Raw genomic sequence first — 16,709 nt, 5'->3', positions numbered from 1 at the left:
CCATTGGGTCTCATTTAAAGTCCCATAAAACCCTTCTTTTTCTTAATGAGTATTTTACCCACCCTGGATATAAAAAAGTGGTTGGAGAGGAGAGAGGAGAGATATTTTTGTGTTCATTTCTTTCACTCTCTTAGAGGAGTTAGGTTAAAAAGGAAAAAAAAATGTGCAGAGAAATTTCATTTAAAGATGCTGTCTCCAGCATTTGGAGAAAGGAGTGTAATTGGACCAGCTCATGTGAGATGCCCACATGGACCTATCTCCTTGGTTGGGGAAGGAGGAATAGGGGGAGGCATGGTTACCTCATACAAACTAGTTGACTAGACAAACCATCTCATGAATGAGAAATCATTATTAGTTGCTTATAAGTATAATTTTTAAGATGTTAACATGCTTTTTCCTCTAATGATGGCATAACTTTTAATTTCTGTTTTACAATGATTTTTGTATAATTTTAGTTATGGTTAACTAATTGTCTTCAGCTTGCAACTCAGACATTCGATATAAATGCATTTCCTCAGGATAATCACCATGATTTGCTATGCAACAAAAATGTGTTAAATGTATTTCCAATTCCATCATGTAAAATACTTAAAAGATACTGCATATAAGCCTTCAGATTTAATACATTAATAATTTTTACTGAATCATCAAAGACATTCTTAGGCAATGTGTATGTGTGTGCGTGAGTGAGTGAAGAATGCAATGACTATTGGTACAGCTGGGTGCCTCTTATAGGTTGAATTGTATATCTGAAAATTTGCATGTTGAAGTCCTAACCCTCAGAGATGTGATCTTATTTGAAAATAAAATCATTACAAGCATAACTAGCTAAGATAAAGTCATACTTGAGTGGTGTGAGCCCCTAATGCAGTACAATTGGTGTTTTCATAAAAAGAGCAAACTGGACACAGATATGGACACAGGGAAAGCACCATGTAAAAATTGGAGGTATGCTGCACAAGCCAGGTAATACCAGAAGCTGGGAGAAGGGCTTGAAACAGATCCTCTCGTAGTGCCTTCAGAGGGAGAATTGCCCTGCCAACACCTTGATCTCGGAGTTGTAGTTTCTAGAACTGTAACACAATAGATTTCCATTGCCTCCACTTCTCACTTTGTGGTTCTTTGTTACAACAGCCCTAGCAAACTAATACAGTGCTCTGCACTTCATTCATGCTAAGGCACCAGTAATTTTAAACAACAGTTCAATTGCACTATCAGTGAGAATATCAGTAGAAAGGCAAATAACATTACTGTATTATCATTATTATTATTATTGTAACTCATTTTTACCGAGGAGACCCACTGAAAGGGCCTTGGTTATCCCCAGCCATCTGAAAACCACACTTTGAGAACTGTTGCAATAGTTATTCCCCTAGTCCTTCACCAAAGAACCTATGACCATGTGTTTAGGTAACCGTAACTGGGGAAAAAGGAATATAAGGATCTTTTGAGGGTTGTTTGAATACTAATCTGAATTGATCCTGATACCCAAGAACACAAAGAATATTAAGGGCCTCCTGTTAGAGTAGAAACATATCGGAGTCAGGTGATAAAAGAAATCCTGGGCCTGGTTCCTATCACAGTGGACCTTCAAAGTCCACAGACGTATCCAGTGGTGATTTTTCAGTTGCTCAACATTTAATTAGAATGAACATGCTTAGCAGCTTGCAGACCATCTTGTTGATTCCTTGATCTGTAAAGTAAGAGCTATTATAATAGGAAAGACCAAGAGAAATCCCCCAAACCACCCACCTTGGCAAAGATAGTAAATAAATATTAATATTGAAGACCTAAGTATGAGTCTCCTCTCAGAGACTTAAAGTATACTAAAATAGTGGTCCCCATCATGTCTCCTACTTGATTTACCAGTTAGATCCCTGCAAAACACTGGATGGTGAATTATAGTAGATCAATGCAAAATTACCAAAGTATCAGCCCCAACCACAGCTACTCTGCCAGATAAGCTATCTTTACTAGAGATACTCCAGTTGCAGTATGTAGTTATTGATCTCGTAAATGCATTATTTTCAATATTCGTCAGGAAGGAACACCAAAAATAAGTTTGTATTCCACAGGACAGTAAAGAGTATATAAATATGGTCTTGCCTTAATTTCTACTTTCATGTACAATGTAATCTAAAAAGATCTAGGCTATCTGGGCATTCTGCAAAGACCATCATGTTGGTCTACTATATTGATGACATCATATCAATTAAATCTTCTGAGCAAAAAGTGAGAGTTATTATGAATATCTTAGTTAATCACATGCATTCCAGAGGTGCGAAGTCAATTCTACAAAGATTCAGGGCTTGACACATTAGTGAAGTTTCTAGTAGCCCAGTGATCTGGACCCTACCATATATCTCCTCTCGAAAAAAGGACAAATTATTTAACCTTACTTCCTACCACTGAGTAGCACAACACTTGGTTTTGGAAGCAGCCTGCTGCATATTTGCGATTACTGCTCTTACCCTCTAATAGGATGCTAGTCCAAGTGTGCTCCAGGCCAAGAAAGGAATCTGTAACAGGTCCATGCCACAGTATACCAGCCCTGACGATAAGTTCATAAAATCAGGCAGATCTGTGATACAAGAAGATTCTGTGATAAAGATGAAATGTGGAGCCTCAGACAAGTCCAGTAAGACAGTCACAGTGCAGGCCTAGTGTTCTGGGGGTAAATCTATGTCATCTGAAGCAGATAACTAGTTGTCTTTTAAAAAATAGCTCGTGGCATGTTAAGGGCCCCTGGTGAAGACTGAGCATCTAATCATGGGATATGAAATTATCAGGCTCCTAAAACAACCCATTATAAGCTGCATACTATTAGACCCACCAAATCATAAAGTAAAGTGGGCCCAGTAGCATTCCATTGTAAAACAGAAATGGCTACATTGGGGATCAGGCTCCAGACTCAAGAGAACACCAGTACATTTTAGTGAACAAATGGTCCAGGCCCCCACTTCATATGCCACTGTTATACTGTCATCTCTCCCTCAGCTCATATCTAAGCCCTCCCTGTGAGTTCCCTAGGACCAAAACCCAAAGCTTAGCTTATGGATGGGTTGCCTCAGTCTGTGATATAAGCCAAAAGTGGACTGTTGCGGCACTGTAGCCCCACTCTGGTCTGGCCCTGAAAGACAGTGATGATGAAAAATACTCAAGTAAGAAATGTAATACTCAGTAATAAAAGAGATAAACTCATAAGCAGTGGCAAACGGTTTGGCTTGTTTGGTCAGAGACCTGGAAGAGCCAAAATTGGAAGGTAGAGGACAAGAAGGTGTGGGGTAGAGGCATGTGGAGGCATTCAGAAATTGCCAGCTTCATGGAGCACTGGCACAGCCTCTTGAAGTCACAACTAAGGTTTGGAAATGATATCTTATGAGGATGGGACACCACCCTTTAGGAGGGTGCTGTGTCCCTAGCTCCCCAGTTCATAGAATAAACTGGATCTGAGAGACAAGGAGTAGAAGTGGGGTAATCTCATTCACCATCATTCTTTTTTTTTTTTGAGACGGAGTCTCGCTGTGTTGTCCAGGCTGTAGTTCAGTGGCACAATCTCGGCTCACTGCAACCTCCACTTCCCTTCACCATCATTCTTATTGACTCATTTAGAGAGTTTGTGCTTCCAAATCCCAGTAATTTTAGATTTGTGAGTCTAGGATCTTGAGTTTCATAGGGGAGATACTTCTACCAGGAGACACACTAAGAGTTCCTCTAAGCTATAGCTGTCCCCTAGTATACCAGTAGGCACAAAATGGAGTTGCCTTTTGGCAGGGGTAATTTAAGCCTGATCATCAAGAGACAATAGTGTTACAGGATCTTTGGGATGTCACTTTGCCAGCTGGAAACCTTTGTGGCCAATGGCACCTTTGCCCAAATTTTGCTGTGATCCACTGGGCTCATTCCACCCGTTTGGCCTGGCAGGCAGCACTTGGCTGGTGCTATTGGCCTGGATCCCACAGCAGCCAAGGACAAGCCAGGCGCAGACCAATGAGAGATGTGTGAGTGAGCATGGGATCCGACCACTGCACACAGCCAGGCACACTACCTGCAGAGGAGTGGGCAGCTCCAAGTGCTGGCATGGATGCCAGCTCCCTGCAAGGCTGCAGCTTGACAGGCATACCATAAACAGCTTCTGGGGAATGTGGTGGTGCCCAGAAGCTTGGAGACACCAGGAACTGCAGAGCCCTAAAAGGGTGTCACAGCCCTGGCTCAGGGAACTCCCAGGTCTAGGCTTCCCAAAGGGCCACAGCTCTTCTCTCCTTCTCTCTTCTCTCCTTGTCACCCATAATGTGGCAAGCAAGGGGCGTGTTTCAGCCCTGTTTGTGTTACAACTCTTTTAACCCTATCATTTGGCAGGTCCTGAGTTCTTGTCCTGTGACCAGGAAGAATGAGGTACGCAGACAAGTGGAGGGCGAGCAAGGCTAAGAGGAGCTTTATTGGGCGATAGAACAGCTCAGAGGAGACCCGAGTGGGTAGCTCCTTTTTGCAGCCAGGGTGTCCTGATGAGTGTTTGGTTCCTAGCAGAGAAGAAACCCTAGAGTGGGTAGCTCCTCTCTGCAGGCAGGTCATTCCATTGAGTGTTCAGCTTCTAGCAGAGAGGAAACCCTATAGTGGGCAGGTCCTCTCTACAGGCAGATTGTCCCATTATCTACTCAGCTCTCAGCAGAGAAGGTAGCTCCTCTCTGCAACTGGTTGTCCCATCTTTTCAAGTATTTCTAAGTCCAGGGCTTTTATGGGTCCCAGAGGGAAGAAAGTGCATGCCAGTTGGTCCATGGGTGCCCATAGGTGGGCTCAGAAAAAGCACTACAAGTTGCGATCTCAGTTTGCAGGACCAGTAGCCCAGCCCCAAGGCTTCAGGCCTTCCTGGCTTGAAGGTGGGGCTTCACCAGGGACCTGCGCCTTTCTACCCTGGAGCCTCTCTACCTCCTGCTGCTCTTCATGGTGCCCATGCTGTTCATGCCGAGGGGCACCTGCAGGCCAGCATCAAGCTGCCCTCAGCAACCCCCCTCGGCCTTCCTCCTGTGCTTATTGGTGCCCAAAGTCTGGAAGGGGCCAAGGAGGCAGGGCTAATGCCTGTTCCCAGCTCCCAAGAGCACAGGGGTGCCCAGGTTGCACCCGCAGCTTGGGCGGCTCCTGCCCGCCAACTTAGAAGTGGCAGGGCTCCCACTTGTTCCCAGTTCCTGTTGGCTTCATGGAATGCACAGCTCTGGCTGCACCCCCTCTCTGTGTTTTCCCCACAGCAGCAGTAGGCAAAGAGCAGGTGGCATGGTGGCCCCAGCCAACCCTGCACAAATGAACCCAATGCAACCAGGGACAGCAGTGTTTCTTGACTGTGCCTTCAGCCAGGTGCTTGCGGGCTCCCAGGATGAAGCAGGGAGTGAGGTTGAGGCCATAGTAAAGGCTCAGTGCCTGGTAGTGGGTCCTGCCTGGCCATGCGAGAGTGGGGATTGTGCAGTCAGCTGCCTCGCAGACACGGAGCACAGAGGTCCCACCACCACCACTGCTGCTCTCACAGCCACCGCCTGCACCTCCCTTCTGCAGCTGCCACCGCCCGCACCTCCCTTCTGCAGCTGGTGTGATGGCAGTGGCCACTCCAGACAGCCCGCCACTGCATCAATAGGACTGTTTTTATATAATGGGAGTAGGGAGAAATATGCCTTTTGTACTCTCATAACCAGCTTTAATTGTAAATCATTAAATATGCGTAAATCAGGAAGGTCTTTTAAGGGCCTGGCAACCAGGCCTCTGACCACTTAGGGGTCTATGCTTAAGACTCAATCTTGCTGTGGATGTATCTTTGATCCTAATTTCACTAGGATGTTTTGTAAGTCAAAAGTGACAAATTTATCAAACACCTTTTTGACATATACTGAGCAGTTTGTGAGATTCTTTTTTCTCTTTAATCTAAAATTAGGTAAAGTATATTAGCAGATTATTTAATATCAACTATTTTACATTCCTAAAAATGTTACCTTGTTGTTGGTTTAATTCTTTTAGTGCACTATTGATTTGATATGCTGATATTTGGAATCTTTGCCTCTGCATTTACAAGTGAAATTAGCTTAGAAATTTTTTTGTGTACTAACTTTGTCAGGATTTGGTATCTGAGTTATACTTGTAAAATTTAGAAAACATTTCTCCTTTCTCTATTCTATGGGAAAACTAAATGACATAAAAATTATCTGTTCCTTAAAGGCTTAAAAGTGATATAAACTATTTCTCTTACATAGCAATCTAAGGCCACACATTTTTTGGCAGTGATTCTCAATTTCTTCTATGGTTCTCTATCTATTCATGTTTTCTATCTCATCTTTAGCCAGTTGCTAATTTACTTTTCCACTGGAACATTTATTTCACGGAAGTTTTCTAATTTAATGGGAGAAATTGTACAAAATATTCTCATATTTCTTTGGTTTCTTGATATTTGTTGTTAATTGTTGATTTTCTCCCCACATTTTGTGTATTATTTTTTATTTACTTCCCATTTAGAATAGTCTTTATCCCATTAAAAAAATCAGTTCTTGGAATTATTTATAAATTCTGGCTTACCACTTCTTAATTCATGCTGTTCCTCTTTTGACTTTATTACTACTTTTCCTACTTCCTTCTGCTATTTGAGTACAACTTGACTTTACAGGCTCTGCTCTCACTGCTATCCAGCATGCACACTAAACTCCTCCCACCCCAGACTGCTTCTATTGGCTGAACATTTTATGTGCCTTTCTACCCTGTACTTTAGTCCACAATGATCTCCTGGCCTCTTTTTTCCAATAATTTGTGACTTCTGAAATCCTTCTAGAGCCTGTGCAAAAGCCACTCTCTGTAATACACTGGTTTTGTATTGTAGTGCTCCTCTCATTCTACCTTGTAATGTAATTCTGTGTCCTTGTCTAATTCCAAGACCAGAATATGTAGACTACTTGAAGGTGCTGTAAGTTTTCTTCTTTTTAGCTTCTATTTTTGTGCGCTACTAAGAAATCTACATGTTTGCTTGTTGTTGTTGAATTAAATTGAATAAGTAGGTCCTTGCTTGGTCTTCAAGCAATAGTGTGCAGAGAGATATCTGTTAAAATTGCACACAGGACAAATCATCATGTAAATGTTTCTGCTGATGATCCAATCCTCCCATCAAGCTGGTTATTAAGTAAGTGAGCATTTTACCTTCATTGAGAAATATTCTCTGGCTCTGTATTTCCAGTTGTGTCATCAGACAGGAATTATTATCTGAAGCTAGAAAATATTTAAAGAAGAAATATGGAGAAAATTAAGAACTTTTGTTTACTGAAATGGACTAGAATCCCCTGATTTCATATAAGATGATCACAGAAAACATTTCAATTCCTTAAATTAATTAATAATCATACCAAAAAAAACCTCTACATAAAAGAAATCAGCAATGAGACCATAACTAGATAAATGCATGTATGTCAGAATTTTGACATTTCTTTTGTAGTTATGAATAAATGATTTACTCAATGTTATTATAACAGATCAGTCTCTACCAGTCTTTTGCCAGCCACATCCACTTCTAATCAGTGGAAGAGTTCAATGCAGGGCCCAGGAGTAAAGTTCCATTTCCAGAACTATTATAGAAATGATAGACAACCTCCCCCACTTCAAAGAAAAAATTTAGAAGTATTGGATGAACTAGAACAATTCCTGTTTCAAATGCATGGCTGAATTTGCAAAAAAAAAAAAAAAAAAGTGGTAAGGGAAACCTCTCAAGGTAAAAAATGACAAAGAAACAGGAAACCACGAGATCATTTGCTGGTCTCAATAACAGAAAGCCTTTTAAAAATAATTACTTAGATAAATTTAAATTTATTGTGATTTGTTTTATGGCTCATTTAATGGTCTACCTTGATAAATATTCCGTGTTCACCTGAAAAAAATGTGTATCCTCCTGTGATAGCTAGTTTTATGTGTCAAGTTGGCTAGAGTATAGTATTCAATCATTCAGTCAAACACTAATTTAAGCATTGCTGTGAAGGTATTTTGCATGTGATTAATAACTACAATCAGTTGACTTTAAGTAAAGGAGATTATCCTCAATAAAGAAGATGGGCCTCACTCAATCGGCTGAAAGGCCTTAACAGAAAAAGTGAGGTTTTCCGGAGTAAGAAAAAAATTTCCTCTCTAAGACTTGCAGCATTAGTTGCATTAGTTTCTGCCCAAGAGTTTGCAGGCTACCAGTCCACCGTAAAAATTTCAAACTTACCAGCTTCCACAATTGCAATAATCAATTCCTTGAAATAACACACACACACACATACACACACACACACGTACATACACACATACATATACATACTTTCTACTCATTACGTTTCTCTGGTGGAACCCTGACTGATACAGATTTGGTACCATAAGTGGTCCTCAAGAAACAGAATCTTAAGGATGAATTTTCAGAATTGTTTTGGGGTTTTCTGAAATTGTTCATCTAATCTAGTGAGATTTAAAAGCACTAATGACTGTATTTCTAGTGCTAGAGGGCACACTGATAGTCCATGGCATGAAGTAACAATAGAGATATGCAAAAATGTCACAATTGATCATGTATTTGATACTTTAGAACATTTATATATAACAAAATTGGCTGGTTTCTCCTAATTTGCTGTGCGAATGGATAAAGAAAAAGATGAGTTCAGGGCTTCACATTCTCAACTTAAACTATATGAATGAACTGGAAGTTTCTATGTCTGCCATGAAAGAACCCCCATCTTCTCAGCAAGGCTGAAGTTTCCAGATACCAAAACTTATCCCATAAGTGACTGAATGACAACACAAATTGAATTCCTAACCTGTCAGAGTATCCTCTGCTGGAGTGAGGTTCTTGATTGGGAAAGAAAGGGGTCCTGAAAATTGGAATGTGAACATATAGGCAAAAGCTGAGGAAACTGAGCACATAAAATCTCTAAAGTCTCCTAAGTCTTTGCCCATAGAAGCAGCCCTCCCATCCCTGTTTGAAGTGGTTAATCCCCTGCTTTGCCTGAAGAATCTATAATGATTTTTCTTCAACTAGTTGCCTTAAAAGACACTTTCTATTCTCCTCAGGGTCTTCCCCCTCACTCCTCTTTGCTTCCAGAATTAAAACTAGACTTGAGTCCCTGCAGGGCCCAAAGAGTGAGGTACAGTGTGACCCACAACAAGTTACACCGCACACCAAAATATCTATATGATTTTTCCAATATATACAGTTATAAATCTGGACATTCTGTATAGGAATGAATATTAAGGATGTGGAACAATGAAAAAGACAAAGCTGAATGAGGCCGAATTATTGATATGAATCCACTTAGGCAGAGATTCTAGATTCAGTGCTGTAGCTCCAGGCATTAGAAAGGGCTCTGTGTGTGTTGGCCAGTTCTTGCACTGCTATCAAGAAATACTTGAGACTGGGTAATTTAAAAAGAAAAGAGGTTTAGTTGGCTCATGGTTCTTCAGGCTGTATGGGATGTATGGTGGCATCTGCTTCTGGGAAGGCCTCAGGGAGCTTTTACTCATGGCAGAAGGCAAAGCCAGAACAGGCATGTTCACATGGCCAGAGCAGGAGGAAGGGGGTGTGGGTGGGAGATGCTACACACTTTTAAACAACCAGATCTCATAACTCACTCACTCACTATCATGCAAACAGCACTGAGGTAATGGTGGTAACACATTCATAAGAATGTCACCTCCATGATCCAATCACCTCCCACAAGACCCTACCTCTCATACTGGGGATTACAATTAGATGTGAGATTTAGTGAGGACACAGACCCAAACTGTATCACTATTCATTTGTTTAGTGACCTTAAACATGGACCAAATTGTGGTCTACACTAAATAAAAATAAAATATCAGACTGCTTCAGTATATGGAAAAATTAGAGTGCCAGAGGAAAAAAGTGCCAGAATCTGCATATAAACTCTCCCCACTTCTTGCTAGAATTCTAGCTAGAAAAACTGAAATTGTTTGCTGGGCCCACTTTTTAATGGGGTTGTTTGTTTTTTTCTTGTAAATTTGTTGGAGTTCATTGTAGATTCTGGATATTAGCCCTTTGTCAGATGAGTAGGTTGCGAAAATTTTCTCCCATTTTGTAGGTTGCCTGTTCACTCTGATGGCAGTTTCCTTTGCTGTGCAGAAGCTCTTGAGTTTAATTAGATCCCATTTGTCAATTTTGGCTTTTGTTGCCATTGCTTTTGGTGTTTTAGACATGAAGTCCTTGCCCATGCCTATGTCCTGAATGGTAATGCCTAGGTTTTCTTCTAGGATTTTTATGGTTTTAGGTCTAACATTTAAGTCTTTAATCCATCTTGCATTGATTTTTGTATAAGGTGTAAGGAAGGGATCCAGTTTCAGCTTTCTACATATGGCTAGCCAGTTTTCCCAGCACCATTTATTAAATAGGGAATCCTTTCCCCATTTCTTGTTTTTGTCAGGTTTGTCAAAGATCAGATAGTTGTAGATATGTGGCATTATTTCTGACGGCTCTGTTCTGTTCCATTGATCTATATCTCTGTTTTGGTACCAGTACCATGCTGTTTTGGTTACTGTAGCCTGGCCATCAGAGAAATGCAAATCAAAACCACAATGAGATACCATCTCACACCAGTTAGAATGGCAATCATTAAAAAGTCAGGAAACAACAGGTGCTGGAGAGGATGTGGAGAAATAGGAACACTTTTACACTGTTGGTGGGACTGTAAACTAGTTCAACCATTGTGGAAGTCAGTGTGGCGATTCCTCAGGGATCTGGAACTAGAAATTCCATTTGACCCAGCCATCCCATTACTGGGTATATACCCAAAGGACTATAAATCATGCTGCTATAAAGACACATGCACACGTATGTTTACTGCAGCATTATTCACAATAGCAAAGACTTGGAACCAACCCAAATGTCCAACAATGATAGACTGGATTAAGAAAATGTGGCACATATACACCATGGAATACTATGCAGCCATAAAAAATGATGAGTTCATGTCCTTTGTAGGGACACGGATGAAATTGGAAATCATCATTCTCAGTAAACTATCGCAAGAACAAAAAACCAAACACCGCATATTCTCACTCATAGGTGGGAATTGAACAATGAGAACACGTGGACACAGGAAGGGGAACATCACACTTCGGGGACTGTTGTGGGGTAGGGGGAGGGGGGAGGGATAGCATTGGGAGATATACCTAATGCTAGATGACGAGTTGGTGGGTGCAGCGCACCAGCATGGCACATGTATACATATGTAACTTAACTGCACATTGTGCACATGTACCATAGAGCCTAAAGTATAATAATAATAATAAAAAGAAAAAAAAAAAGAAAAGTAAGGAATATGACTTTCATGTAGATTTGAAGTTGTAATTTCATTGATCTAGAAGAGCTGGAAGGATTTAGGTAATCTTATGCAGATAATGGTAATTTTAAAGAAAAGGTCTCATGTCATAGTCACTATCTGGACTAAATAAAAGGAAATAAATGAAAAAAAATTGTTTGCTGGTGTTAGTACATGAACAATGTCATTTCTTCCTGGAAAAAATATGCTGATTGTGCCTGTGATTATTATATAAATTATATACATATTTTATATTTATTATTATCATTATTATTTAAAAGTAATTATGGTTGTTTTGATTCTTAGGAGCTATTAGCATCACACAGTCCAAAGCTATTTCATAACCACAGATCTGCTCCTTAATCCCAATCAGGGATACGGAATGTATGTTAGTGATAGCAAGAGAAAAGAGGAAAAATATATTGATGGTTTGATATGGTGTGGCTCGCCACCCAAATCTCATTGTAAATTGTGATCCTGAGTGGGGCCTGGTCGGGGGTGACTGGATCATGGGGTGGTTTCTAATGGTTTAGCACCCTCCCCCTAGTGCTGTCTCATGATAGAGTTCTCACAAGATCCGCTTGTTTAAAAATGTGTAGCACCTCCTCACCTTCTGCTGGCCATTTGAAGACATGCTTGCTTCCCCTTCACATTTCCACCATGATTGTAAGTTTTTTGAGGCCTCCTCAGCCATGCTTCCTGTACAGCCTGTGGAACTGTGAGCCAATTAAACCTTTTTTCTTTATAAATTACCCATTCTTGGGTAGTTCTTCATAGCAATGTGAGAATGAACTAATACATGGTTACTTAATGCCCAAAGAATAGGCAGAGGCACAGCTCAAACCTGTGTGGAGCCTAGAAGATTTCTCCTGTGGGGCAGGTGCAGCAAAACACAACAATATGCAGTCATCGCCAAGGTTTGCCATCTTTTTCTGAGTGACTCTAGCCCTTGCTGACTGCCGGGCTGGCAGAAGGAAGGGCTGCCTTTCCCACAGGAGTAGGGTATATCTAATATACCCTTGTCCACCAGCCCCACCCAAGGCCCATGCCTTGCCACTCCTGAAATAGGGTGCACACAGCACAACCTCCATTTCCCCACCTGGGTGTTTTGCAGTGGTCTGGGAGCAGTTTGGCACCCTCGGAACACCTGGTGCTCAATCCTGAGGTGTCAGAGGATAAAACCATGCACTCGATCCCAAAGTCCAGGGTTCAAGCACACCACCCAGAGGCATCAAGATGAGATCTGTGGCCTAAGTTCAAGCCAGAGAGGAGCCCCCACTCTCAGAACACTGAGAAGAGTAAGGAGTAGGTTTGTGGTTTGGCATAGTAGTTGGGCATCCCTTTATCTGTGAGACTGATCGAATAAGGGTTTAGCCTGTTGGCCAGCTGCAGCTTCTGCCCAAGGGATCTCCATGGCCCACAACATCTGGAACACCTCAGTGATCTGGACATAGAAGGCTTGGGACAAAACTAGCTGGTTGGGCCTGCTCCTGGGACCAACACCAGAGGGAAAACTGGTCAGGAGAGCACAAGCTGGGTGGTCTTCACCACCATGTTCTAGGAAAAGAATCCCAGGCTACAGGCACCACACCAGTGTTGCGGGAAGTCAGGGACCCTGAATGGAGGGACCAGCTGGAGCCACAGCAGAGGAACATAAATTGTGAAGATTTCATGGACATTTATCAGTTCCCAAATAGTACTTTTATAATTTCTTATGCCTGTCTTTACTTTAATCTCTTAATCCTATTATCTTCGTAAGCTGAGGATGTACATCACCTCAGGACCACTGTGATAATTGTGTTAACTGTACAAATTGACTGTAAAACATGTGTGTTTGAACAATATGAAATCAGTGCACCTTGAAAAAGAACAGAATAACAGTGATTTTTAGGGAACAAGGGAAGACAACCATAAGTAAAGTCTGACTGCCTGCGGGGTCGGGCAAAAAAGCCATATTTTTCTTCCTGCAGAGAGCCTATAAATGGATGTGAAAGTAGGAGAGATATCACTAAATCTTTTCCTAGCAAGGAATATTAATATTAATACCCTGGGAAAGGAATGCATTCCTGGGGGAAGGTCTATAAACGGCCGCTCCAGGAATGTCTGTCTTATGCGGTTGAGATAAGGACTGAGATACGCCTGGTCTCCTGCAGTACTCTCAGGCTTACTAGGGTGGGGAAAAACTCCGCCCTGGTAAATTTGTGGTCAGACCGGTTCTCTGCTCTCAAACCCTGTTTTCTGTTGTTTAAGATGTTTATCAAGACAATACATGCAGCGCTGAACATAGACCCTTATCCGTAATTCTGCTTTTGCCCTTTGCCTTGTGATCTTTGTTGGACCCTTATCTGTAGTTCTGCTTTTGCCTTTTGTCCTGTTCCCTCAGAAGCATGTGATCTTTGTTAAACCTGCTCTGACTCTGCCAAGTTCAGATGACCAGCGGGTCTCCAAGGAGTTGTGGGCCTCCTGGTAACCTAAACTTTGCCCTAGACAGGAAGAGAGAGTAAGCAACTTAGAAAACATATTTGAGGATATAGTCAACAAAAATTTACCCAATCTCACTAAAGAGGTCAATGTGCAAATTTGAGAAATTCAGACAACTGCAAGATATTACACAAGATGACCATCTCCAAGACACATAGTCATTAGACTTTCCAAGGTCGATGTGAAATATAAAAATCTTAAAAGCAGCTGGAGAAAAGGGCCAGCTCACTTACAAAGAAATCCCATCAGATTAAGAGCAGACGTCTCAGCAGAAAGCTTATAAGCCAGAAGAGATTGGGGTCTATTTTCAGTATCCTTAGAGAAAAGAAATTCCAACCAAGGATTTCATACTCTCCAAACTAAGCTTCATAAGCAAAGAGAAATACAATCTTTCCTAAGCAAGCAAACACTGAGAGAATTCATTGCCACTAGGCCAACCTTACCAGAGGTCCTTAAGGGAGTTCTAAACGTGGAAATTTAAGAACAATGCCTGTTACTACAAAGATACACTTAAGACATAGCCCTATAAAGAAACTACACAATCAAGACTATAAAGCAACCAGCTAATGACATCACAACAGAGTCAAAACTTCACATATCAATATTAATATGGAATTAAACAACCTAAATGTGCCACTTAAAAGGCACAGAGTGGCAAGTTGGATAAAAGAACAAGACCTAACCATCTGCTGTCTTCCAGATACCTACCTCACATGTAACAACACACACAGGCTGAAAGTAAAGGGGTCAAAAAAGATCTATCACACAAATGGAAAACAAAAAAGAGAAGGGGTCACTATTCTTATATCAGACAAAACAGAATTTAAACAAACAACAATAAAAAAAGGATAAAGAAGAGCGTTACATAATGATAAAGGGTTCAAATCAAAAAAAGAATTAACTATCCTAAATATACACATGCCTGACATTGGAGCACTCAGAATAAGAAAAAAAAGTATTTTTAATCCTATGGAAAGACTTAGCCACTTAATAATAGTTAGAGACTTCAACATCCCACAGACAGCATTAGGTCATCAAGGCAGAAAACTAAGAAAGGAATTCTGGTCTTAAATGTAATATTTGATCAATTGGGCCTAACAGACATCTACAGACAACTCCACCCAACAACCACAGAATATCCATTTTTCTCATCTACATATGGAACATGCTTTGAGGTCAGCCACATGCTCAACCATAAAACAAGTATCAATAAATTAAAAAATGTCAAAATCATACCAACCATACTCTCACACCACAGTGGAATAAAAATAGAAATCAATATCAAGCATGTCTCTGAAAACTATACAATTACATGGAAATTAAACAACTTGATCCTCAATAAGTTTTGGGTAGACAATAAAATTAAGGAAGAAATAAAAAAATGTTCAAAATTAATTAAAACAGAGGCATGACATATAAAAATCCCTGAGATCCAGCAAAAACAGTATTAAGATAAAAGTTTATAGTGCTAAACACCTACATCAAGAAGTTAGAAAGATCTCAAATTAACAATCTAACGTTACACTTAGAAGAACTAGAAAAGGCCGGGCGTGGTGGCTCACGCCTGTAATCCCAGCACTTTGGGAGGCTGAGGGGGGTGGATCACAATGTCAGGAGTTCAAGACCAGCCTGGCCAGTATGGTAAAACCCTGACTCTACTAATAATACAAAAATTAGCCAGGTGTGGTGGTGGGTGCCTGTAATCCCAGCTACTCAGGAGGCTGAGGCAGGAGAATCTCTTGAACCCAGGAGGCAGAGGTTGCAGTGAGCCAAGATGGCACCACTGCACTCCAGCCTGGGCAATAAGAGCTAAACTCCATCTCAAAAATAAATAAGTAAATAAATAAATAAAAAGAAGAAGAAGATGAAGAAGAACTAGAAAAACAAGAATAAACGAACCCCAAAGCCAGCAGAAGAAAATAAATGACTAAAATCAGAGCAGAACTGAATGAAATTGAGATCCAAAAATCTATACAAAGGATCAACAAAACCAAAAGGTGACTCCTTGAAAAGACAAACAAGGTCAATAGAGTACTAGCTGGATTAACAAAGAAAAAAAGAGGAGGTTCAAATAAGTACAATCAGATATTACACAGGTGACATTACAATTGATCTCACAGAAATACAAAAGGTCCTCGGAGACTATTATAAACACCTGTATGCACACAAACTAGAAAAATCTAGAAGAGATTGATGAACTCCTGAAAACACACAACCTCCCAAGATTGAATCAGGAGAAATTGAAACCCTAAGCAAACTAATAACAAGTTCTCAAATTGAATCAGTAATTTTAAAAATCTACCAACAAAAGAAGCCCAGGACCACTTTTAGGTCACAAAATTTTAGTTTCACTTCAATCCCAGCTCCCAATTACTCTGAATTCAGCTAGTCACCTAGTCAGTACACCATTGGGATAAGGTAACTCAGAAGGAGTTTTGCTGGATAATGTACACATTTATCACTGCTGCTAGGACAAGTCAAGAAACACCTTATAAGTAAGTAGATCAAGAGTATCCTCATAATCATTGAAAGAAAGCTTTATTTTCAGCTGAAAATGTCACAGTATCAGACTTACCAGACACCATGATAATGATGGAGATCAGTAATCTTGAAGTTGACATCTTCCCTAAAGTATGCTTTTGGAGTGGTTTTCTACTTAAACATAAATCCACTTTAAATCAATCAACAGACTCGGTGAATCTGTTTCTCTTGGTCACTTATGCTTATTCTCTCTTCAACAGGATTGCAAAACATATTTCTTCATTATCTTGCTTATCTTTAATTTTTGCTGTCATTCTATATGTTTTTGACTGATTAACCACTGATGGGAAATATCAGTGAGTTTTACTGAGTAATAAAGCAAAAAAGCCAATGCTTACAACTCATTTCTTCTCCCACAACATTGAA

The 16,709-nt window shown here is 40.6% G+C and overlaps 1 protein-coding gene across 1 annotated transcript in view; it reads right to left on the bottom strand.

Moving 5' to 3' along the window:
- The window catches only part of CD200R1L (CD200 receptor 1 like), a 27,600-nt gene extending 10,891 nt beyond the window's left edge, over positions 1 to 16,709 (bottom strand). Inside the window, 2 exon segments of the mRNA XM_063721772.1 lie at positions 7,165 to 7,233; positions 16,378 to 16,709. Of these exon segments, the coding sequence (XP_063577842.1) occupies positions 7,165 to 7,233; positions 16,378 to 16,423 (115 nt within the window). The 5' untranslated portion in view covers positions 16,424 to 16,709.

This window comes from Pongo abelii, chromosome 2 (assembly GCF_028885655.2).
Source record: "Pongo abelii isolate AG06213 chromosome 2, NHGRI_mPonAbe1-v2.0_pri, whole genome shotgun sequence".
NCBI lineage: Eukaryota > Metazoa > Chordata > Mammalia > Primates > Hominidae > Pongo > Pongo abelii.
This window is presented reverse-complemented; position numbering and strand designations above follow the sequence as displayed.